Source organism: Ornithodoros turicata, chromosome 2 (genome assembly GCF_037126465.1).
Source record: "Ornithodoros turicata isolate Travis chromosome 2, ASM3712646v1, whole genome shotgun sequence".
In the NCBI taxonomy this organism is placed as follows: Eukaryota; Metazoa; Arthropoda; class Arachnida; order Ixodida; family Argasidae; genus Ornithodoros; species Ornithodoros turicata.
In genome coordinates this window covers 75,498,124-75,524,829 of record NC_088202.1, presented here as the reverse complement: position 1 = coordinate 75,524,829, position 26,706 = coordinate 75,498,124, and the positions used below count along the sequence as shown (strand labels likewise).

The following is a 26,706-nucleotide window of genomic DNA, read 5'->3' as shown; positions in this document are numbered from 1 at the left end:
GACTCCTACATCAACACAAGCATCACTAACAGCTTCGTCTTCCAGCCGCGAAAGAAACCGAAGTCTTGTCGCCTGCGAACCTGACTGCGAATCGGCCTTGGTGTCAAGTCTGCGAAAGGTCAGCCACTATTGTTTCCTTGTCTCAGGGTACGAATGTTATATAATTTACTTGACTTTAGTGACCAAGGTTAGGTAACTGTTTTCTTGTTACCTTGAAAGCCGTCTTTGTATTAGCGGTCACTCCGTTGTTTTCTTCCGTGTTTCTTTCTGGACTTCTTACTGTCCACGCTTGGCTTGAAGCTGCAACGAGGACATTATCTCCATAAAAGAATAGCATTTTAGATCATTGCGGTAATCATGACTATTTTGGAATGACAATATGTATAATTAATGGCTAAAATTAGAAAGGCTGGTTCATATCATAAATAGTATTGATAAAGCTATCCATGTTTCGATTGAAATAATGGCTATATTCCTGGTATGTAAACGTTAACCAAGCACAAAGTATGCCTAATCCTTATGGATCTCCTGACATCCGGCACTTGTTTCTTCCTCTTATTTTTTTTTATATTTTCTCTATTGACACTTTTAGATTTACTAAGAAGTAAAATAGACGAATTGAAATAGGTTACTATGGTCAATTTCAACACATTGGAGCTATATCGAATACGACTTGTTCAACCGCGGTGCGTTTTAAATTGCTAAGCACCTGCGTGTTATATTCACGTATTCAAATTCGTATTTAGTTGGAAAAGTATCCAACGCCTTGTTGGAACCTCGGTTGCGCTGATAGTTGTGCGGTCGTATTCAACTCAAAATCTCTCGGATTAGGTGTGATGAAGCTGCAGTTGGTTTACAAAACTGTTTTAGAAATGCATAAAACATTAAACCAGCAGGTTTTAGTCTCACGTATTTGCGAGATGCAAGTCATCGCCTGGCCCCTTTTCGAGACTACTACTTGTTGCAAACTAGAAAACTGATCTGCTTTTCCGAAAAGTACCTGTACCCAAAAGGAGATTCTCATCTGTCGCGTGTCAGTGGAGAGAAACGGCTTTCGGATAGCTGTGTTGATAGGATCCTTCAAAGGGCTTTAGAGTGCCCATGTGTCAGCGGTATAAGCGCATTCTCATTTCATGTAGGTCTCAGTCCCGGTTGAAATCTATCCTCCTTATTGGCTATTGCATAGTTTAACCAATTGCAACTGCGTTACACTTTCAAGTGCAAGCTAGAGAAACGTCCATCCCATTACCAATATCGTTATGTATAATAGATAGCACGAGTTTAGACAAATAGAATACCTCTCTGTTTCGAGTAACAGCGCTCAACCATCACTTCACAGCTGTCCCTGCGGAAGATTTGACACATCTTCAAATGTGTCATCCAGCGCCTACTCAAGGATTCTGTCATTGTTCTTCGCCCTCCAACCTTTTCGTACAGGCGATTTTCCATGACAGTCAGTAGTCGGACCTGTCAAATCACGTGGCACTGCAATGATCGGGCAACGATTTTCGGGCTGCTATGATCGACAGAAGAAGAAATTGAACTTTAAACATTATAGTAAAAACAGGACAGGTAACGACCGAATGTGTACGCGTCTAAAATCACTTTTTTTCGTTAAAGTTGACATTTAAAATTACTTTCTCTGTCTCACGATGACCACAGAAACTCTGTAACACAATTTCTGCTCTAGCGAATGACAATTTCCTTTTCGGACGGTTTTGAAGACTATCATATGATAAAATTACACGATTCAGTCAAACATGATGCCCGAGTAAAAGCCAGTAGTATTATTCTCTAATCAAGGTGAGAACACTTTAATTGAATAGTGTTCACTATAACTGAATATGTCTACTTAAAATCATGATTTAACCAGGGTATATCCCAGCAGTAAGACCAGAAATTCTGAACAAACCATAAAATTCCAAAATTCGCGGATGCACCCAGTTGTAATTGATTCTGACACAGATTATAAAATATTTGCAGATGGCTTCAGCCGTATCTCTAACGACCATTGCTAAAGCATTTTGGGAAGGCTTCAGAACAAATTGCAAGTAGGAAAATACTATTTTTGAACTCGGAGTCAAACGCGCACGACATGTCCAAGAGTGTTGTTGCTAATTCTACAGAGGACACCCACGGATTCTGGCACTAATGGTACATCTAAAATGACAGTTCACACCGTTTGTTGATATGCCTTAAAGGAGAATGGAAGGCACTACGAACGCATGTTTTATACCGCGTATATGAACATAATACTTTTAGGAACTGTCTCGCAAAATATTTCCTGTGTAAAGTGCGAATTTTCTGAGAAAATTTGTTCACCAGAATGTGCGCAGCGGCAACGATCTCGCCCAGCTACCCAACGGGCAACCGACGCAAGCAGCTTTCCTGGCCTGCTGGATTGAAAGCCTGCTGCTATTGGCCAAACTCTTCTCAAAGCACCTAGACAAACAAACAAACAAACAAGCTCTTTTGCCTACCAGGATTGCGCGCTACACTCGAACTTTTTCTGCAGACGTGTGCCCCATGGCCTGTAATGCTAATTTTACCTCCTCCTGACTTTTTTTTTTTTTTTGAGGTCTTCCATGCTCCCAACGTCGTGTGGCAGGTGTGCATGCGAACGGTGTGTACGCAAAATTTGAGCGTTCATCGTCATCATCATCATCATCATTATGGAGCATTAAACGAGGAGCGTAGCATTCACACTGCCCCGGAATCCGCCAATTACTTTTGCTACACACAGTTTAGTGCGTTGAGGCACACAAACAGCAGCACAAATCAGCGTCTTCTGCCGGAAGAGCTGTTCTGGCAATGACGACACACTGTCTGGTCCTCTCTCTGTTGCCCAACATTTGACATTGTATGCGCGGATGACTTGTGTGTTTAAAGGAGTCGCGGTTTTCGTTCGTGCTCTGAGCAGAGGCTTTCCCAAGGGGGAACGTTAAACAGGTTCTCAGAGGCCCTCGCGTGGGTATTTGATTCATCGAGCGCATTCATGTTCGTTTACACTGAAGAACGATTTCTCTAAGTCTCAATGATCTCTCTGTCAGACTGCCTCACGAGACTCTTGCCTGGAGTTATATATATACCGTCAGACACACTCAAGGATGTCACCGAAGGGAAGGCCCTAGATGAGCATGTATCGTGGTATATAGTGGCATCGTAGGATTCTGAATATAGAGAATAGAGAACCTCACGTCAGCATTGTTGTCTTCCTTTGCTGCATCATCATTACCATGGTTATAGCTCGCGAGTTGTTCGATAACACATAAGCTACCTAAACAACATTATCTGCAACGCTAAGTCATCAGTGTTCTACCGATTGGCCAGTTGCCCCCATTAATCTAGACAAAGAAATGAAGTAGAGGATCTACTTCTCAAAAGCGGACGGATTGGCAAGCAATTCACGAAACATTGACGCCAAACTTTTGCGCTTCAGCACGACCAGCCGCTACAAAATATGTAAACCGAAACCAGTTACTTGCAGCAACAAACGACCCGCTTCGGTGGCAGATTTTTCTCTAAAAAGTGTCCACTGAAGGTCCCAAAAGGGGCGGTACCCATCTTAAAGGGACAGTCGCATCGACCACAGATCGATTCCGAAACCACAGTGAAATGAGATTCCCCGTCCTTCACTGACCATGACTCCGAAAGTCCCATTCCGATCGACGGAATACTTTTTGCATAATTCGTGTGTAAGCGGCGCTACAGCAGACGACGGATGCGGTCGTCAAGCGGAACTCCCTGCTGAGAATCTTTAGCAACGTCACACGGAATCTGACCAATAAGAACGCGGCGAGCCAGAGGAGTCCCCGCGGCTTGCAGCTTGCATGAGCAAGGTCAGGGAGACGAAGGCGAAGGCACATACGGAGATGGCGGACTCGGAACGCGGAAGTGGCGAATCGTGCTGTTCAAATGCCTTTAGTAATAGCTCCTGTGACGAATATACATGTTTGATGACGGCCCATATTCGACGGACCCGCTTCTTCTGCAAGTCGCTGGTGATGTATGTGCCGCAGCTGCGTTAGCGCAACAGAACGAGCCTCAGGACCACTGCTTTAGGTACGTCCATGATCGGAGTGCTCAATACTTAATCCCGTGACATTCACACTACGACGCAGGAAACAATCCAAGTGTTTGTGCGGCGTCTGTGCTCCCCAGGAACCGGATGAGTACCTATATGAAGCAGTGCTGGTGAAGTGGCAGAGTTGTGCAATGACGGGCACGCACCACACGCACGCATCACACTTTGTTCCCAGCTCTCTGTCATCAGCCAGAACTTCTGGTGGTGTATCCACCGCAGTATTGCAGCGACGATCACAGTCTTCGCCTACTGTGCCCACGATAAATAGGCACGTCGAGCAATCCTTATTTTCGTAGTTGTCGTCGTTGTTTGCACACACGACGAATGCCCCATGAAAGTTACGAAGGCTCTAACCAACTGTGCAACTCAAGGACCGGGTTAAAATTAGAATGATTGTCAGGAAATTACTGTGCTACATGTTTAGGAAAGTGTCCTTTCTTTTTACAGCTACGTCAGGTTCACTGCGTATTGTGTGTTTACAAGCTCAGTTTGGAGATTCCTTGGACCGAGAAACAGACGACAGATACCTGGGTGTGTCGTCCGCATGATTCGCCAACGTTTTTCCATCCTGGTCCTATCAGGACTATCATCTTTAGTATGCCTCATTTCCTGTTCACACCTACACCATAATAGACTTGCGTAGCTTCCAATTGAGAAGTGTGAAACAGAATCTGTGTTACCACAGTAATCCCGAGAAGTGCAAAGGAATAGGCAGGAGCAATAAACTACCTGGCCACAAGTGGCAGTTATACTTTTAATGGTAGTGTAATGCTTCTTATCGTTGGCAGTATTATAGCATGTGAGGGATATAACACGTCAACTAATTTCAGGTAACGTTTCATAACTCACTAATGGTACAGTTACACCTCATTATCATAGTAAGTGATACATCTGTCTGGGAATGTCCAAAATTTGTCATTCCCACGGAATATTGTTCTGCCTTGATACAGCAAAACAAATTTTGATACCTGCCATTGATCCAATTTTTTTAGCACCACTGTTTTGAAAACAGCTTTCAAGACTGTAGCTTCGGAGATCCTTGGCAGAGCATTACCTCTTGTCTATGTATTATAGTAATTATTATAATGCCAGGCAATAAGTTACGTAAATGTGAATAAATCTTTGTGTTGACTGAGTGTTGTCCATTCAAGAGCCATTGCACAAGTCCACATCCAACTCTTCACGCACAGATATTTATTATTTGCTATGCACAGACTGTTATCAGCGTGCACCACACTGGCAATGTCCCTTGGGATCTGAAGTGGGGACTCACAAAAATAAAAAATAAAATAAACAGTTTTGTAAGTACTTCAACTGCAATGAAAACGGGACGGTTGGACAGTAAATTGGATGGTTTCATTAAAACAGTGGTACACAGGAAAAAAACTTGGGGTGTTGGGGGGATCTGGATCGATCTCTTGGCACAACCAAGTGTAAAATTTTGGAAGGGTTAGTACATCCTGAAATGACCCTCATGCCCCTCAGACCCCACTACTCGAATAATGCACCTCCCTTTTACAGTAAGAGGCCTCTTACTATCTACGGCATATCCTATCAAAGCTCACAGGACAGCAAATTTGGCCAATGCTTATGTGACAGTGCCTCATAAAACATGCAGCTTTTCTGTTGAATTGACACTACATCTCTGGTAGCCCCTTTAATGTCTGGAGGTAGGTGCATCATTTGACATTTAACCAGCAGTAATGTATAGCATTGCAAAAAAGGAAACAAGGGCTTAATCTCAACGCTGCATCAGCATCATTCATCATCTCACAATAACGTTGTTGTTGTCAGCCTCTGCACAAAGATTTGGGTGGACCTGAAACGGACCTTTTTTTTCTTTTCATTTCCTGTTTTCAGTTATTTTGTCTTGGCATGGAGATGTGAGTAGAAGCCATGAAGTCATTCTCTTTACTTCTGAAATTGGATGTAGAAAGCACTGTTCTGGAAGATCATAATTTGTCAGAGGCGTCGTAGAGGCATTAGTGTAAAAACCAGGTCTCTCAGCAAAATTGTCGTGCACACACGTACATTGTTTGATGCCGTTTCATGGATGGATGGGACTTGGATCAGCAGCACTTGGTCCTTCTATAACACAGAAAGTCAAAAGTGCACCTCAAGTTGGCTACGACAACCGCAAAAACCGCCGCCCTACAGCACACAAACAGTTCACAAACAGAGAGATAAAAGGAAACTGGGAAGTGGTTTATGGCGCTTATGTTACGGACAGAGGTACTGTTTGTATATAGTGCCTGTTTCTAACACCAGCGCACAAACAGCGTCAGTTCTTCCTTTTAGTAATCGGGGTTCATAGTTTGCGAATTGTTCTGTGTCCAAAAATTTTAAACACATTATATGTATTTAAGTAATACAGTCGGACCTCGTTTTATGAACCCTCGATATACGAATTCCCTCAACTTACGAACGGCTCCACAGGGAACCAAACTATTTCCGTGTATTTTGACCTCGTTTTACGAACCCTCGATATCCGAACTATGAACGGATTATTAGGGAACGGACCCAAAGTAGCCAAGCCATTCTGACCTCGATATACGAACGGGCGCTATGAACGTACAGAGGACAGGCCAATGGACCGGAGGAAAATGAAAGTTCCTCAGTGCATGCTGCCAATGTCAAACATACAATGTTCCAACGTCGCTACGTTCCACAAACATGATTCACCATTTCCTGAAAGAATAATTCGGACGTTTACAGCCGAACGGCTGTGAGTTTGGACCAGGTCTCCGAGATGGAAACCTCTTGCCGTTCCAAGAGAAGGCGTTCAGTCCTGACAGCCGGTGACAAGCGTGATATTTGCAGTTGGAAACAGTCTCATCCGCGCGCGATACGGTACTTTGAGGACCGAGTGGACGAGTCAACTGTTAGACTTCTGTCATCTCTTCTAAACAGGATAGACCCTGCAGAAAGTATGGTGCAAAGCACAGTTACGCAGTATTTTCAAAAATAAAACTTATTCAAATCAATTTCCCGTGTTTTTGTGAGGTATTTGTGCACTGCACACCTCGGACCTCGATTTACGAATACCTCGATTTACGAACGATTTTCTGAGAAACGAAGGGTGTTCGTAAAGCGAGGTTTGACTGTATACGTACCACTTGCGCTTGACCCTGTCGAGCTGCCTGCAGCTGTAATACACATGAAAACCAATCATGTCTACCACATCCCACAAAAGTCACAGGTTCAGTATCAGGGAAAGTTTCATGATAACGCGTCCGACAACGAGAAAAGCCAATCACGTTCATATGAATGACATCATGTTCTTTTACTTGTTTATTGTATTTTATTTATGTAGTTATTAATCATAGGTTAGGGGATACCTTACGTTGTACTGATTTCGTCTTTTGCTGCTAAGTTACTCACGCGCAAGAGTGACAGACCCGATTGGGAAACTACATAGACATTGTGACTTACTGTGGAAGTTGCGGGCTCGCTTTGTTCGTGGAACACTGTCGGAACGGTCGTTCCTTTCGTTCCTTTTTTGTGTCAATCCAAGTTGCACTTGCATGATGTTCTCATCCAGGTACACATTATCGGTGAAATGCGAGGAGCATACACGGACAGCATGAACATTCCTTGCTTCATCTGGATACCCGTTAGTGATGTAGCTGCTTCCAACTTTCGCTTCGTCTGGGGTCTGGCTGTAGCTGTATCCTTGGCGTGCGAAATCAAACATCGAGGTTTTCGAAGGAAGTTTTCCTGGAGTCAGGAACACTGCGTCGGTTTCCAAACGACATCTCACGCGAAGGATGCAAGCGTAGAGATAGTATCCGCGTCACTAGAAAGTGTCACATGTGAATACGGGCGACGTGCCGGAAAAAAACAAAGCAGCCCCAGACTTGGCGGCAGACGACAGCGTCCTTCACAGCGGATTAGCCAGATTCCACCTTGCGTCACGCGATGTTGTTGGCGCTGGCGCGTTCGAGGATCAAAGCGAAACCGGATCTTTTAAATTCGATTCCTCATCACCCGGTCCGTTTTGGAAGGAGAAAATTTGGCAAATAGCTTGGTGGTAGTGTACCGAACACATTGGTATTGGATTCGTAACCACGGTTCCGGATGCGACAGTCCCTTTAATGCCGACAGCGCCCTGCTTTACAAGTTATGTTTTTTTACGAAACTAATTTGAATCTTTATTTAAATAATGAGCGCCTCCCACTCATTCACACGGTGCGCAGCTTGTAGGTGGTATCGGACAGATACTTGTAAAAAAGAAAGTTCGTCAATTGGTGCACCCGTTCACGAATTAGGCAGCGCGGGGATTTAACTTAAACACCCGGAATATATATATATATATATATGTGCCAGCTTGCTTGTATACTTTCCTTTCTTCAATCATTATATGTCTCCCGGAGGGATACCCTAGGACCACTGTACATGCACAAGTATAAAGTTTCCCTCCCCGAGGTGGATAGAAGGTTGTGCGACAACCACACTTTTCATTAAGTTCTAGGAGGGTTTCGGCTCTGCTGGGAATACTTTTTCGTATATATTTCGCGAAACTGAATTTACATGGCAGGAAGAAGGAAGAATGAAGGAAGGGTGTGGGAACAGTTGTATCGTTACTTCGTCGCACATGCTGTGTATCTGTTTTCGCCAGATGTCCCGTCCTTTCTAACACCACGTTATGAAGAGTCACCATGTACTCCCGTCTGCTTTGCATATCCACGTGTCGCATGTTTTCCCTTCAATCTGCCTTTCAGATATTACTTAAACATGCAATACATTTTCCCGTAGGTCTACTAAACACTCTAAAGCACCAGGATCACGCGTGAGTGTCTCATGCAATGTGACTTCGTTACTGCGCAGGAAACAACCAGAAGAATGCTGACCTCAGCCACTATCTTGTGGTGCACGGTATTTTATGCAACATTCAGCCTTGCGGCGTCGCAGCGCTGCAACTACAAGAATCCCACCCACACCATGTGTCTCTACAAGGCTCGGGCATGTCCTGGAAAGCAACTCATCCGTAAGTTGATGTCATGTTTCACCAACGAGACACACAGACAGGTGAAAGCGCCGACGCAAGGATGCCGCGAGGCTATCGATTTCTAACTGCACCTGCTAAATGCGAACGATCATGCTCCTAATGATAGCTGCATGAAATCACGTGCCTCCTACCGCGAACTCGGCAGCCACGGCAAAGGCCGGGTCACGAGGGCACCACTTGGTTCGAGTCAAAGTGCAAACGATCACACCTATCGTCCTCAATATCGGCGAGGCCTGCATTGATCTCTGATTTATCAGCCCATAGTACACGAACACACACGACGGCCCACTCCAGTCGCCGTGAGATGTTCTTCGACAGGCTTTACTTTTCTTTTTCCCCCCGATGCAGTAAGTCCTTTTTTTAAGCTCCGTGTTAGCGCCGCGAAGCAACTGTGGCTATGAGCGGCGTACAGACGTGGATAGATGGAGAGACTACAGGAGGAAGGAGTGGGCGACAGGGGGTTAGTATGCGTGCTGGGCCGGCTTCAGGGGGAACTGTGCCGACATTCGTCTGGAAAGTCTTCGGAAAACATCGGACAGCGCAGCCGGTGACAGGATTCGAACCCGTGCCACCTCTCAGTCTCGTCGTGGAAAGCGATCATCCTAACCACTATGCCACGGGAGCTGTAGATGGGTCATCTGCAAGCTCTGGAACAGGTGCACAAATGCGTACCGCAAATCGTAGCACACACACGCACACACAAAACAAAACAAACAACTGTTTCCATTGTATTAAGTCAGTGGTTGAAAGAGAGAAAAGGAAGCCATGCGTAACACCAATGATGTCACAATTTTAGGGTGGTTTCAAAAAGAAAAGTTTCATTCAAGTGCATAGTCACTAGTCGCACCCCACAACGTGATATGGCACGTCTCCATTTCTTACGTCTTATTTTTATTCAATTTCATGGCCACAGTACGGGACTGTGGCACCGGCCCTACTGTTCATCTGCCTTTTTCTTTATTCATTTTATATGGCCAACGTAATATGAAAACCCAACGAACGAACTTGGCGATAATTCAGGTCACGAGAGGTACAACCTTGACCTTGAATCTACCAATCCACTGTAATAAACCGTATCTGCAGGCTTCCCCAAGTTCATGAACGTCCATGACTTGATGTCCGCAACTTCTTTGTATTCCTCGTGCGTTTACCCCGTTCAACAGGATTCCCCGTGCGCATTCAGCGTCTTTCATCTTACGAAATCACCTTGCAATCCGTACCATAATCGGATATGACGCCGAAGAATAAATATCGCGTGAAGACGTGATATTCTAATTAGCTGGTTAATTAAGAGTTCGCGCGACCCAACCATTCCGTGCTATTCGACAACGCGATATCAACACGTGGTTGCTAATGATGCTAATGAAAGGAAGCCAAAATCGTGCCTCATCGCTCGCATCCGTTATGGCGACACCGTAGGTGGCTTTGCCAAATATCAGGCGTTCGAGATATATTGCGAGTGCGATAAATGAGGCCCTGATCCCTGCAAGTCACCTCACTGCCCACGAACCAAGTACCTATCTCTCGACCAGCGTCACGGTGAGCAAGGCCTCGGCGTCGCACTTAATTTGTAGATCTCGCAATCATCGACTCAAATACGGAACGTACGCGACATGTAACAACAGAAAAGGGTATGGCGTGGGGACAGGGGAAACAAAAGGGGAGTGGCGATCAAGACGGATCGGCGTGTTGATTGGAATATGACGAAATAGTGTGAATGCTTTGCGCGCGGCATGAAATGATCGGTCGAAACAGAAGTGAAAACATAACCAAAATTATAGGTTACAATATGATTGGTAAGATAATGAGCTGGCAGACGTTCTTCTTTTGAAGTTGCCGTGTTGCGCTCAAAAGGAAAGACAGCGTTGATATACTGCCCACACGTCGTTGCATCAACAACCATTTGGGATCATTCACTGCACTGAGATAGATCAAGGAGCAGTGCAATGGCGGTTAGCGCGGTAGCGGGTTTGCTGGATGGTATAGTTATCAACTTTCATCTACAATCGGTGGCCCTTAAACGTTCACATTGTGCATATGAAACCAAAAACTTGAAGCTTCAGACAGTGGTATGGCATTACGGATTTACCGCTGGCGTTAAAATTCAATCGTGAACAATGAACTCCCAATTTCAAAAATTGTTTTCATGGTCACTCTGTGACACCCTAAATTATCGTATAACAAAGAAGCAAAATGCATGCAAGCTGGTGTAGGTTAATTGTTAACATTTCCCTATGTGTGAGGAGACAGACAGACCTCGTGTCGTTGGTTTGTGCCTGTCCTTTGTGCATATCTCCACCAACTCAAGGAAACGTTGCCGACAAAGTATATCATCGTCCGGTTTATAGCATTTAATCAACCCATGGTAGATGGAAAAGCCTCGGGTAAAGAACCGTAGATATTTCGACCAGAAGACTGTCGGTCTTGTGTCAAAATACAGCCTCTCTCGGCACAATTGAAACATGTTTCGGCATAATTATTGTGTTTGTTTTGTGTTTCACACACAGTGTGTGTGGGGGGGGGGGGGGGGGGCATATGTTTAATAGATTTGAAAAACGAGAAAAGAATAGAAGAATGGAATAGAAATGGAATGCACTGTGGCTATAAAGTGTTGCTAATTAGCTACTCTGGTACTCTGGTATTAGGTACTCTTATAGCTCTGGTGCGACTTTCACAAGTCACACACTTAAGGACCAACTCAATATCATATACCTATGGACTCCCATCCAGCAGAATGCTTCACGATTCCTACATAGAAACCCTATGTCGAACGCAGTTATTTTATCTACCGTAATAGAGAGTCTTACGTGGTCCAGAATGGTGGCGACGTCGATGAATTACACAACCCAATGGCATCACAGTTTATAACACGCATATTAAATTCTAGTAATAATTTGGCCGCACTTTCATGTGTGCACGTTCGCAACGGGGTCATGAGACTTCCTCCACACGAAAATGAAGGGATGCATATTGTTGTTCCTTGCCCCACGTCTATGATTTCGAAGACGTTTTACAGAGGCAGCAGTTATGTGCACACCTACTGCTAGTTCCGTGACCTGCGTGCTCCGCACAAAACGGCGAAAGCTATAGGGTGAGGGCGCGCGGAGAGAAGGCCTTCACGTTGCCGCGCAACGCCCGGATGCTGGAATTCGCGTTACAGGAGTCGTAACTGTCCTCGTAAAACCTATTGCGCTGTGCATCCTCCATGACTGCACGTTGAGACCGTAACGCCACTCGAAGTGCCCGTCTCTGAAGATCACATTGGAGAGATTTGGGCAGTGCAGATGCCCAGTGAACTCGTGATAGCCGTGTGTTACCTGTCGCCCCTCGCCACGATGGAACGGATGCACGACTATATAGTCTACGCACTCACACCTTACCGCGCGAACAAGCTCATCCTCGTCGGTGACTTCAACGTGGTCGTTTCAGCGGTCAGGAACACGGCGTTCCTAGAAAACATGTCCCATCAACTAGTCCTCACGCAATGCACAGACATCCGCCAACCCAACAACAGACACGGATCGTGCATAGACTTGGTCATTGAAAACACCCACTTCGTTCAAGACATCACTCATCGCGCCAACCATTTCAACAACCACAAATCAGTGGACATCACACCGAAATAAGCAGTTTATGTACAAACTTTAATCCGTCCTGGAAATAGCAAGACGCCATACCGGTGGCTAACCTTTCCCTATTATTTTTTTATATATAATAAACATATCCCCCCCTTTAATCCGTCCTCACTCCACCACACATAGCTGACGCTGGAATTCACTTTACAGTAGTCGTCGCCGTCCTTGAATTTTGTTCTCTTATTTTTTCTGAAACGAGGAGGTGTAAGAGAGGTGGATGAGAAGGGAAAGACAGTTGTGATTGGACAAGGGTACGCTACATTTCCGAGCTGACAATGTCCCACCCAAAGAACGTAGTCCACGTTCAGATCAATGGCTCTTGGTCTGTGGCTCATCCTTATCTCATGGCTTACATATGTCGTTCTTAAGGTAAACAACTACCACTCTCACGGCAACTTAGTACGCAATGCTTCTAACCGCGGTGCAATCAATCTTTTGGCCAACCTTACATAATGGCCTAATGCCAGAGTTTGTGCCATTTTTAAAACAAACGTCGAGTTAATGAGCTGCATAAAGCATCCTGTCAGTGCGCGGCAATGATGCAACCAATATGCAAGGACTGCTTCCTATACACAAGTGATGCTCATCTGTGGAAGAGGTGCTTTGAGCACCCAATTGTGGCTGTTAATAAACATGTACGCGTCCATATATCACAGATATAAATCAGGGAGTTTCCTATTGTGAGCATATAAACCTTGCAGACTTGACTTACATGGTGTAGATTAAATCTAAATGCGAGAATAGATATCGTACTGCCAGTGGTGGGGGAGGCGGTCTTCGTATGCTTTTCAACAATCCGGCGGTCAGCGTGCCAGCGGATGGTGGCAGGTCGCTCGAAGTGGTTGGCGCGTACTAAGCGTACTTCATACGCAGTTGTAACGATGTATACAAGGCGTCCCACGACAGATAAACCAAGCTTGGAAAACATCTGGTATGCAGTGTTCGCGAAACGATACTGGTTGGTTACTGTTTGGCAGCCGTCATGGACAAGTCAGGGTTTCTTTTTTAGTGTCCATCCATAACTAATTTATTCATATGTTCATTTATTTATTATCACACCTGTATCCTCGAAGTGGACTGCAGTAGGGAGGATTGATCATCAGATAAGGAAACAAAGTCATACAAGCATACAACCATGTACACAACATTAATGTGCTAACGAACATTAACATCACTTGTGCACAGCCTCGCATAAAACAAGTTAACATCTCTGTGATGTTCCACACCTGAAATGTAACGGAACGCAGAAGCAACGCTGAAGGCATGTAGCCTTCACTTCGTCCAACCAACCAACACCAAATAGCACTAGTCACTTTAACCAAATCAATGCATCCATTGAGCATTTACTTGCGCTCTTTGGCTAGGTGGTGGCGAAGATGAAAGCTGCTCGCCGTGTGTGGCCACAATGAAAGAGGACAGCGTCACGACTAAAACGCAGGAAAAAAAAGACACTACACTACACCACAGGCGTGATATAAGCCTCGAAACGCGACTCTTTGGCCTAGGTGGTAGAGGTGGTGATGGAGAAAGGGCTCGCCCTTGTCGGCATCGCAGAGCTGGGCGACGTAACGACTGACTTCCTGGGGGAATGTGCATCCTGCGCCGACTTCTAATGGAACTGTGCCGACATATGTCTGAAAGCGTCTGAGCAAAACCCAGGAAGAACCCCAGGCAGCACAGACGGCACCGAGATTCGAACCCGGGTGTCTCCCAGTCTCGACGTGACATGGCCAGCAAACATTACCGTGCTGACATATGGCCAGCACGCTAACCACTGAGCCACACGAGTTAAGTAGAACTTGCGCCATAAAACCTTGAACCACATACACACGCACATATCCATACTACCACACATACATGCGTACATGGATGCATATGTACGTACATGCATGCATGCATGCATGCATACGTACATACATACATACATACATACATACATACATACATACATACATACATACATACATACATACATACATACATACATACATACATACATACATACATGTGTGTATGTATGCATTATGTATGTACGCATGTATTATGCATGCATAATGCATGCATAATGCTGAACATAATGCTGAACATTGCTCCGCTGCGCCTGTGGAAGAAGTTAAATAAAATTTCCAAAAGCGTGTGGACCGTCCCCTTACTGCAATATCACGGCGTTTGCACCCATGTCACCAAAGCGTAAACAGTAAATCAAACTGCATTGCTCCGCTGTGCTTCTGGTAGAGGTTGAATGAAGTTACAACGGCATCCCTGGCACTCATAATTGGTCTCTCGAATTTAGCGCCTAAGCCCATTATAAATTCAGTTTGATTCAGAACGGCTTATGAGGTTTAATTCTGGCCTATGATGTGATTGGCTATGACGTTAATATAATGAATATAATGGACAATTATGTTATGGATGTGATGTCGAATAATGGATAATGAAGTGATGGACTGTGATGTTGAATGATGGGTTATGATGTGATAAGCTGTGATCTTGATGTCGTATGATGGGCTATGGTGTGATGGGCTGTGATGTTGATATCGAATGATGGGATATGATGTGATGAACACTTATTAATAACAAAGGCACAAAAAGTGTGTAAACAGTGTGAGGCGAGAATGAAGAAAAAGGAACGTCCTGGGTCGCCAGGCGTGGAAGGAAGGTGACCGGGCCGTGGCTCACTCCAAGACATCTTCTTCCGCCAAACTCTTGAAATAAGGATGCAGCAGTCGGAGTAGCAACAAATACAAACGTTTAATGATGATGAGACGTATTTACAGGCATACATAATAATTTAGGATGGTAAAGTGCCGAATAGGTCGTCGTATAGGACGTTCTATGAATGACGACAGACGATTACGACGTGGCGCACCGCCGTTAAATACTACGGTGGCGCCACTTACACACATCGACGATGGGCATGTCAGCTGACGATGACAATGACGCTGACAACAGAGAAATGGCATGAACTACGAAGCATTTCAAACGTCCTTTTCGATCTGATTCGTCGCTAGAACATTAGAAGGCAATATGTCGACGTTCCCCTACCAAAAAGCTTTTGCCTGAAAATCCCCTCCCTGATAACGACTCAGGCCCAACTCTAGTTTGTAATCCGAAGGCGCACAGAACCACCCAGCCTGCCTACTTCAGTCTCTCTCATCTTCTTGTCATCATCATCTCGTCATCTTAAGCTACAGTCGTGAAGATGCCCACACCTGTGAGGTGAACAACGACAATCTGTTACCATAACTACCACCAACCCCTCAACCCTCAGCAACCAACCCACCGTGTTACTAGATTCGGGTGAAGCTGAAAAACTGTGTTTCTACACCGGCTGCACCTATATGCTGATGTAGCTGTACGATCATCTCACATCCATCGTTACTTCAGTGTTATGCTATATTTCACACAGTCCGGTCGGTATTCGCATCGTGGGCCATAACTCAGGTGGCTACTTTCCCCATTCAACATCAGCATTAGCCTTTGTTGTTGTTGTAGGTATCCTATTGTCGTCGGTCAGCACCGACACAACGTCACCATTTCCACAATAACGAGCTATTGGAAGAGAACTGCGTAGGAGAAATGCACGGATTAACGCCGAGTTGTTATTACAGGATCCGGCGGCGTGACGAAGGCTTACCAGGAGTACATCGTCGACCTTCACAACCAGTTGAGAGGCTGGGTGGCCGGAGGGTACCAGAAGGGATATCCGGCAGCAGTCAACATGAGGGCACTAGTGAGTACACCATTCCATAGATGCAGTGATGTAAAAGACTGTCTAACGATGCACACAATAAACGCGAGAGGTCGCTGCGCATTGGTGTCAACCCGTCGTTATACCGCGAGCGCTTCTGAGATTTCCGGGGGGGGGGGAGCTGAAATACATTAATCGTGTCCCCTCGACACTATTGTAATACAGGGACAACTACGACACACTGAGCAATATTGGCAACCAAAGAGGTAACACGGACCAAACGAAGCAGCGTACTACAACTCATGAAGCTTATTTAAACAGCAGAGTATTTTCAATCGTGATTTTTAGCTAATTCCAGTGGAGGTAGGCAGCTCCACAGCACGCTATTCGGGGGTAAAGAGACTGTGTAAAAATGAGTTTCCGTAGCATGACATTATTTGTATTGACAAAGATGGCTTTGAAGTGAAGTGGTGAAGTAATATGCATGAGATATTTATAAACCAGGCAGCGGGTAAACAATATTACAAGTAAAACTTTGTAATAATAACGTAAAATAAATAATAATGTATGTAATATGTAAATAATAATAAAAATAATAATGTAAAACTCCGAGACTATGGAGCACGAAGGGACAGACAGAACACGAAGTCTTGCTGGACTAGGCTGGTCCGATGGCGCGGTTCATTGGTCTGCAGTAGGGTGCCTGAATAGTAGCTCCCTCTAGTACTCAGGCGCCCTAGTTGGAAGGGCTGCTATTGTTATTACTGATATTAAACCATTATTAATAGCAAGCGTAGTTGGAGGGAGGGGGGAGGGAGTTGTAGTTGAAATTATTATGAGACCTCGTGGAGATACTGCTCCTACCTACCAGATCCCGTGGTATATTGGTTAGGATGATCGCTTTCCACGCCGAGACTGGGAGGTGACACGGGTTCGAATCCTGTCACCGGCTGTGCTGTCTGAGGTTTTCCGATGACTTACCAGACGAATGTCGGCACAGTTCCCCTCAAGTCGGCCCATGACGCATACTAACCCCCCTGTCCCCCCACTCCTTCCTGCTGTCCTCTCTCCATCTGTCCACGTCTGTACGCCGCTCATAGCCACAGTTGCTTCGCGGCGCTAACGCGGAATAAAAAAAAACTGCTCATACCAAAGTCTCTTTATAGTAATATCTTCGTGGAATAGTATATTATCTGTGTATTTTTGTATATGGTTATTCCAGTAGTACAACTGAATCTTTTGTCATTAAAAGATGTGCATAACTTGCTACTGATAGTGCCTACATTCTTCAAAAATTTATCAATTATTCATATGTAAGTAAGAAACATGCATTATTCGATGCACCCGTGCCCCATAAGGGGCATTTTGAAAAGCTTTTTTAGTTTAAGATGGGTCAGGTAACTATAAAAGTATCAAATAGTTCAAATAGAACTGCTTTAACTGGAGCAATGGACTTGTTCTGTAAGGTATCTCTAGTCGTAAACCACATACTCTTTAAACATAACCCCAGTGATATACCCAATTTGTGAACTAATTTGGATTCCCTCTGGTATCTTGTTCGCAGACATGGGACAATGAATTGGCTTCTATCGCGCAGAGGTGGGCAGACCAGTGTACAAGTGGTCACGACAAGAACAGGGACGTGCGTAAGTGCCTTTGAAAAGCATTTATTTATTTATTATGGCCTACAAGAAGGACCTTACTAAGGGATACAGTGGTAAGGGTAACAGTATACATACATATACAGAAACACAACTTGTAAAAATTAGCAACTTTATTTATTTTATTTATTCATGGCCTCTACCCGAGAAACGTCATCATGACGTTGGTAGACAGACTGAAACCGAAACAAATCGGAAGGGGAGGGCTGGGTTCCACGAATAGGCACTTGTTCGCTGCCTCCTTTTGAAAGAAAAGTAGGACCGATGGTCGTGTCCATTTCAGGGGCCATCGTAATCACCTCAAGACCGCGGCTTTCAGGCGGGACCTTGTTCGCCCCTAGCTTGGAGCGTAGTTCAAGTCAACCAAATTGGTGGCGCTGTCGAACGCTATGACGTCATTTGTTTACAAACAGGGAGAGGTCTATTATGTTATGTATTTAGCCTTTTAAAATTAAAAAAAAGAGTCGAAAGTGCAATGATCATTTGTATTCTCTGTCAGATTCCTGAAGTGCCTTCCAGTGACGTTATCAGATTCCTATTTAACTTCCCATTACTATCAGATTCCTAGCTTGCCTCCTGTAGTGACTTTATCAACTAATTACGTTACACCAATTACCAACATTATCAATTATGTTACATCATGTGCGGCTGAGTGTGCTGCCCAATTTTATAGAATTTGACAACTGCCATTACATTCGACATCTAAAAAAGAAAGAAAGAAAACGAGGTCATCCACACTTATCTGTATAGAGACAATCCTCATTGGAGAACGCATAACATGACACAAACGTTGGCAGCCTGGTGTGCTTCATTATGGGAAAAACCTGAGCCTGGGCGACAGCACACGCACATCACGCAACTATTGGTGTCGGGCACTTATGAGTACTTCTCTTGTTGTTTTTTTGTTGTTGTTGTTTTTTCGCGTCGATATACTCATCCATACTCTGTGAATGGTGTGGAAATAAGGCTTAATATAACATTGTTACATACGGCAAATATTGTTGTTTCATGTCATCCCCAATTACGGCATGTTGTCGCACTCGCAGGACAATACCCGGTGGGCCAGAACGTAGCTGCGACGTGGTCGTTCGACGAGGAGGACAATCTGCTGGACGAGCCTGATTGGGGTAGCCAAATATACGCCTGGTACGAGGAGTGCACAAATGGAGGCTTCAAGGCCAGCTACATCAATCCCTTCCGGTTCAGCAAGTCTTGGGGTCACTTTTCTCAGGTGTGGTCATATCTCAAACGTAGTTAGAAAATATTTCAAACTGCAACCTTCGTTAGGTGCGTTTACATAAAGCCGGTAAAAGTCAACGGGAGAGAAGTCGATTTCTCCTCTCCATGTAAACCAGCGTGTGTACCTCGAAATAAAAGGACCGAAATCGCCTTTGCAAAATAAACTACTGTAAATAAATCGTCTGACTATAAAATGCACAGTCGCGCGCGGGAAACTGCCGACGGCAAACTTAGACTAACTTGGATATACAAATGCAAACACCTGATCTTGGACTCGCCTAATAATAAACTAACCAACATGCTGCTCCGTCGTGTCCGCCCTGCTAAAATATGGCTTTCGTTCGCCCAGAAGGCTTGGACAGACATCGAAAACCCGTGAATTTGAGTGGTTAAACAGTGATGTCATGTTTTTAAACACGGCATATCACCTTACGAAGCAACCCAGCGTTCTCATCGTTTTTAATCGGGGATTTAGCAACCGGGAATATCGATGTCCTCCCAAACTAGCGCATATCACCTTAAAAGATATGTCGACACAACGAAGTCAAGTCGCTCGAATAAGGTACAGTCAACCCTCGTTTTATGAACCCTTGATATACGAATTCCTCGGTTTATGAACGGCGTCACAAGGAACCAAAGTTTTTCTGCGTATTTCTCCCTCGGTTTATGAACCCTCGATATTCGAACTGGGAACGGATTTTCAGGGAACGAACCGCAAAAACGCATGTTCTCTGACCTCGATATATGAGAGGGGCAGAGGTTGACACACGCACGAGGAAGTAGTGGGATCAAGTCAATAAAGGTTAAGAAAAAATGAAGGTCAAGCACCCGTGCAGTGTCCCACAACCACAGGAATTAGAGAGTGAAAACAGAGGAGCGCATTTCCTGTGCTGACGGTGAACAGATATGTGAGCCGCTTGATGATGCCGCTTTAGTGTGGTCGTCGAAAGTTTGTCGGAAAACCCACGGGAAATCTTAGACTGCACAGCCGGTACCGGTATTCAAACCCGGCGTCATCTCCCAGTCTCGGTGTGGAAAGCAATCATCGTACTCACAACGCCACGCGAGCTGGTCGGACGACAACTGTCGACAGAAGAACTTATCGAGCAACTTATCCAGCAGCTTCCGCTAAGTCGAGTGTTCCGCGACCTTGGGAGGCTCCGTCATTTGCCATGTAAACCCACACCATTCGACCTTGATGATTAGTCGACTGGGGCTTTGAGTCGACATATCAGTCCATGTGAATGCAGTTACATGCATTTATAGCGTGATGAATATTAGACAATAGTGAGTTTTAGTGCGTCTTACGCTGTCACCTTTGCGTACGTAAGATATTCGCGATTTCAATGAACTACAGGTGGCGCCCCGAACTTCCAAGATGGCGGACGTGTGGAGGTCACAGAGAAAAGCGAGCTTAGGGAATGCCTTGTCGACCGAATTATGTAAATCTCCTTCGGTTTTTAATACCCACAAAGTGACCTGTTTCATGAAAACTCAATTAATTTTGTTTGCTGGTCACCTCATACAGTGCAGATCAACTGAGAGGAGTAGGAAAAAAGTTTCCGTCGTCGGAGTTTGTTTACATACTTCGGGAGTCGAGCGAACAAAGGAGGCGTTTGAGAATCTACGTAAGAAGGCAAAGCAGGGATTAGTTGCTTAGAAGAGTGACATAGTATGTCCCATGTTAAAAAACACGACATCCTTGAGCCCGCCCTCATTTCTATGAAAGGAGGGGACTGTGTTAGTCATATCTAGATAGCTCTTACCAATGAAAAGACTAGCGTTTCTATGCCAGTACCCTTGCGGTTGTCGCGCTAATCTCCCACCTTCCGGGGTGTCGCGGAAATCGCTGGACCTCGTACCTGTACCTTCTGTCTTAGAATAAATTCAGTTGTTAGTTTGAGCTCGTCCTGTGCTGTTCGTGTCTTTTTGCTCGCTTACTCGACATGTATTCGTTTGCTGCACTGCTCTTGGTATTCACATACAACTTGGTGTGATATTTTCATCTTTGCGAATCATTCGTTGTTCCGTCTGCGGCACCAGACAGAAGCGTTCTCTCCCAGTGCCCTTCCATGGTGGATGCTTATCTACGCCGCATTAGTATGGTGATATAGTTGACTTTGCCTGACGCCAGAAACTGCATACACGTGAACATGACAAAGAAATGCCGGTTCCTCGTGCGATGGGTCGACACATGGGACTTCCGTTGTTCTTGATTAGGAAACTGTTAAAAGAAAGCATGGGGAATATCCAACAGGCTGATAAGAAATTAGGAATGCATTGATCTTTTCGATTTCGATACGCTGTTTTTTGCAGGCATTTTGTCCATAAGCAAGAGAAACGTGTACCGCCGTATACTGTTGTTCCCTATCCTGACGCGCTCTCGGACCTCTACTCGCAGCTTTGGAAAATCGACGCCAGGCGGCCACGGCTTCGCTGGAATCGCGAATAGCGTTTGTGGTCCTGCGCACACCCTAAACATAAAATCTTTGCGCATTGCGCGAACCCACCGCACAAATCCCTTACGTACGCAAAGGCGATTACGTACTATGCATTAAAACTCACTAATTTCAAGCTCTGTCGACTTCACGGTTGAAATTAGTGGTTTAGAATACTACATAGTTCCCACTTGCTGTAGGGGCCTCTGCTGCTCAAGGCATGATCACACATCGCAACGTCAAATTAGGTTATTCAGAAAGCGTTTAGAACACGAGCGGCGAGATTACTGAACCAAAAACATAACTTCACGCAGAAAGCGGTGTTTTGATTAGCTCTAAATATGTCAGACAAAACTCAACAAGAGAAAAGTATTTGGTGTCTGCGTTGCAGTTAGCATCCCACGGGTGTCTAAATAAAACCGCTGCTGTTTCAGATCGCGTGGGCAGAAACAACCAAGATTGGATGCGGCTACTCCTACTTCAGGCAGGACGGCCGCGGTCTCACCAAGCTGTACGTCTGCAACTATGGGCCAGGGTAATAAGACAAACAGTAATCTCTCATAGGAGCGTTGTTATCCTGCCTTTTAGAACAGTGTGTTTTTAGTGTTTCTGTTTGTGTAAAGGAGCCTAGGTAGCTCTCCATAGGTAACTCTCTTGCTTGATGACAATACACACATCCAATACGCTATTTTTGTAACTGATGCGGCCACACATTGCGTAGCTACTCACGCTATTTATGGGACTACGTTGTTACGGGATTAGGCAGGACAGGCAGGATTATTACGATATAGGTTACCCTATCACGGGACAAGATTATATAGAATAGTCACGAAGCATCGTCCAGATTACCTAGGCTGGAATATCAGTAGAGTGCCAACTGAACATTTTATTAAAGGGCATTACTTGATATTCTGTAGAGGCAACGTGATCGGTGGATCCATGTACGAGAAGGTTAAGAGAGCTGTATGCAAGGATGGATTTCGCCAATCCCTCAACACATATCTTGGACTCTGTGGTAAGCTATCTAATTCTACTAGTGATTCCCTCTCTGCTCCATGCACAACAGACTCTACAGAGTCTGCCACGTACACAAAAATAATTGACGTAAGGGTAACAATACGGTTAATTCGTTTCAGACAAATGAAACTTTCGGGTCTTGTCTCACATATCTGTAATTCTGTCTCCAATTATGTATCTTATTTGCGTGCGTATATGGGGGGTCGTTATTTTTGCCGAGGTTCTGTCTGTCTTTTCTAACTCCTGATATTGCGCAGGACGGAGTTTGCTGATCACTTACACGACAGAAAATTAAAGTCACACTTCCTTGGATAACTTCGTCTAGCGGCAGGCTGACCGTTGTACAGGCTTTGGGAAACGCGGGTGGTGTATTTCCTCCTCGGTGCGACACCCTATCAGCGAGCGGAAACGGGGTCGTTTACTGGTTCAGAGGGGTGAGCGAGTGCGCTGGTAGCGACACACCACGGTAGTTTCGGTATTGCATAGATGTGCTCGAAACGGGGTTGGAATTGCTTTCGCTGCCGGCGCACTCCACCTCCACCTCCACCCCTCTGAACGAGAGGAGAATCCCGCTTCCGCCTGTCGCTAAGGTGTCGCACCGAGGGGAAAATACGCCGCTCGCGTGTTCCGCAAACTTTTGTCGGAGACTGTACAACTATACCACAACCACAATCCGTGTATTTACACGCGTTAAAGGAACTGCCGCATCCGGAAACGAGTGTACGAGACCGACGCAGAATTGTTTGGCACTGATTCACAGTCCACTTGGCCAAATTAATCTTCCGGAAACAGCTTATATAACAGCATCTAAGGGTGCTCCAGTGATAGTAAGATCATGATGACGTAGGTCAGGCACACCAATGGGAGCGCAGCACAGGCGACTGTCTCCGTGCTCGTCTGCTTCACGTTCGCATCGTAACGTACTAAGTGAAAAGTCCTGTGTAGATAGGCCGATTTTCGCTTATGAGTGCGAGTTCTGACGCGACGCTGTCGCGTGGGACACCGCGTTACCTTCCTGGCTGCACTAACACGTTCTGCGCTAAACCAGAAACGACATTCCGACATTCCACAAGCCGATCACAGATTTCCGCGATTTGCCGGCGTCTGCCTGCCCGCCTCGCCGGTCGTCAAAGGGCGCTCCCTAATTGGACTTGCCCGTGCGACGTTTTCTCCGATTTCCAGAGAGGGAATTCCGCCATATTCCTAACACCCGGCGTCGCCTCTGGCCGTGCATTGTTTCCAACTGTGGAGAAATTACTCCACTAATTCGTGTCGGATTTGCGGCGTTATTGTCGCCGATGAACGAAGAGTAACACAGTGCTATAATTTCGGAATCGACCGGGACGGGCGTCAGTCCCTTTAAAATATGGTCATCAACCAGACACATTTTCTAAAATATCGAGTGGTGTAAATGTAATTATCCAGTAATACGGAACGCGAGGGTCCGTAGCTGACATAAGCCAGCTTCACATTAGCAGGTGCTGACGTGTGCACTGACGGTTGCCAAGATGTTGCTGATACTTATGGAATTTCCGTGCTCCCGCGTCCTATCATTAGACAGTGTTATACTTGTTGATAACGTCACCGTAAAGTTATCGTGCCAACCTGAACGAATGGGGGCGTGTATGAGTCCGAACCTCATCCATTGACTGGGTGCGGTATCCATCCCTCGTAAGCTATGTTATCAACAGTCTCTTAAAACCCTATCAACACACCCGTCTGGCAGACGTAACCTTCCCACTTGATAAGGGGATCTCATACGGAATGCCCCGGTTCGACACTCCGAATATTGTACCCCGTTCGCACTGCCGCACAGAATCTGGATCGGCACTCGACCATGACCGCGGCTACCCGTTCGACATACCCACGCCGTCCTCTTGATATTGAGGATCCAGGTTGTCATCTGATGCCATCCTGCACGGTGAAGGAGATAGGAAGCCACTGCGCCTGCGCGCACATGTCCTGCTTGTCAACAAAACAATCTTTTTATTTGGCCACACTACCATATGTAACGTAATTTCCTCTGTTTTTTGAATTCGACATACTACCTAGCGCGCACGGATACTTTAACTCGAATGTGTTATATTAGTGTGCCTTCATACGTGCAGATATGAAGAGCAACTCTCGCCCCGAATTATTCGCTGAACTTGCACTTCCATTTCATTGTGATCGTCGACGCCACGATGATTTATCATTATTCCAAGACCGTTCTCCCACCGAGGCACCTCGATGAACAGAGTGCGCAAGCGAGCTTTGTTTTGGCTATGGAACTGGCTCGTTAGCCGAAACGTTAAGCAGTTCAACTGAATATATCGAGGGCAGATGCGAGCGTGGAAGCTGAAAAACACAGCTGTTTGGCCGAACCTTTATTTCATTCGAAGTTTGTTGCAGCTGCAGCGGGACAAATCGCCGCCACAGGCAGGCTGATAGAACAGCGGGACAGCAGCAGAGAAAGCGAGACCTGTCCCGACTAAATCCGGGCGTTCTGGCCACTTTAGATTAGACCCGATTCCTTTCGGTTATTCCGCCTCGAACCAGTTTCCGACCAATTCGGGTTCAACCCCAGTTATCCCCGAATTGCAATCACGTATCAGGAAAACGACTTAGTAGCGATCTGTACGCGTGGCTTATGTATATTATTTGAGTTCAACAATAAATTATGCGAACATTTGAGGTTACGAAATGTGGTGCTTGTGAAAAAAGTAACATAATGAATAAATAATAATGCTTGAAAAAAATAACCCGATAACACCCGAATGTGCCAAACTACACACCCCAAATTACGGATATTAAGTTCCCCCCCCCCCCCCCACCGCCTCGAATCTGGGAAAGGCATTTTACCCGAAAACATCAGACCCTACATGTCCAGTGCATCTGTTCCAGTCATCCATGTGCTTTGACCCGTTACCACGCCCCGGTTTTCACTCTGTATAGTCTCATTGCGAACTCGTCCTTATCAATATTCGGTTCAGGATCACATTACAACATCAATTACGGAGTTATCATGATGTGTGCTTTCCAACGACCTTTCAAATTTAGGTCGCTAACAGCGCGACAATACAAACCGCTGCTAACCAACCGCAATGTTTCAGACAAGGACCCGGACTACGTCGAGCGGACAACTCGCTAAGCGTCAGCCCCAACCAGCAAAGGCCTACTGAGGGCTGCGGTGCAATGAAACTTTTCATCGAAAAAGAAAAACCTGCTTGGTCCGATACTTTTGAGTTCCATAACCATAATCACCACAAGGGCCCCATGAATCACGAAAAAAAGGAACGAAAGAGCAAGTACTGTGACGTGCATCATTATTATGCAAGTAAGATGTCGGTTATCTACAGAAGTGCTGTACAAAATGTTTTGTTGTAAGTAGAGAATAAAGTGTCTATCATTTCAGTATTAAGCTGTCCCTTTTGCAAAAGCTTCCGTGATCTGTAGGGAAACGACGGTAGCATAAAATGGGTCTCCATCATGAGATTGCAACAGAAATAAATCTCATAAGTCACTAAGTTATTGCAAAAGAAAAAAGTACAACTCAAATAGCATAGCTTGTATTACACGAGATTCCATCTGTGAACGTCATTGCCGACTTATTTTTTCAATACACCAAATTCAGCAAGCAAATTTCGACTGGTTTTGAAAAAAACATGGAAACATTGCATAAATGCGTCTACTACTCCTGCACAAAATCGCTTCCTTCGTTGTGGCATTTTTACGGTGGCAAGATACTGTGCGCTATTTCTTCAACGAGTGGTACCAGTGTTTTTAGCCAATGGCCACCTAAATAAAAGGAGCATGTTTAATACACCTGTCACACGGGCCGTGTTCAATGATCATTGAAGGCAATGGCAAGTGAACGAGTGCTGGGTATTAAAAGGGAGCCTGGCCATTAGGAGCAGCGTGAAGAAAATCAATGTGCAAGTTTTCGGTGATGCA

The 26,706-nt window shown here is 45.3% G+C and overlaps 1 protein-coding gene across 1 annotated transcript; it reads left to right on the top strand.

Moving 5' to 3' along the window:
• On the top strand, nucleotides 1–26,169 carry LOC135383727 (venom allergen 3-like). Its single transcript, XM_064613078.1, has 8 exons — nucleotides 1–118; nucleotides 8,912–9,071; nucleotides 16,339–16,460; nucleotides 17,983–18,064; nucleotides 19,126–19,310; nucleotides 22,191–22,291; nucleotides 22,674–22,771; nucleotides 25,866–26,169. The coding sequence occupies exons 2-8, from the start codon at nucleotides 8,927–8,929 to the stop codon at nucleotides 25,901–25,903; spliced, it is 771 nt and encodes a 256-aa protein (XP_064469148.1). The 5' UTR covers nucleotides 1–118; nucleotides 8,912–8,926; the 3' UTR covers nucleotides 25,904–26,169.
• The last annotated feature ends 537 nt before the right edge of the window (nucleotides 26,170–26,706 follow it).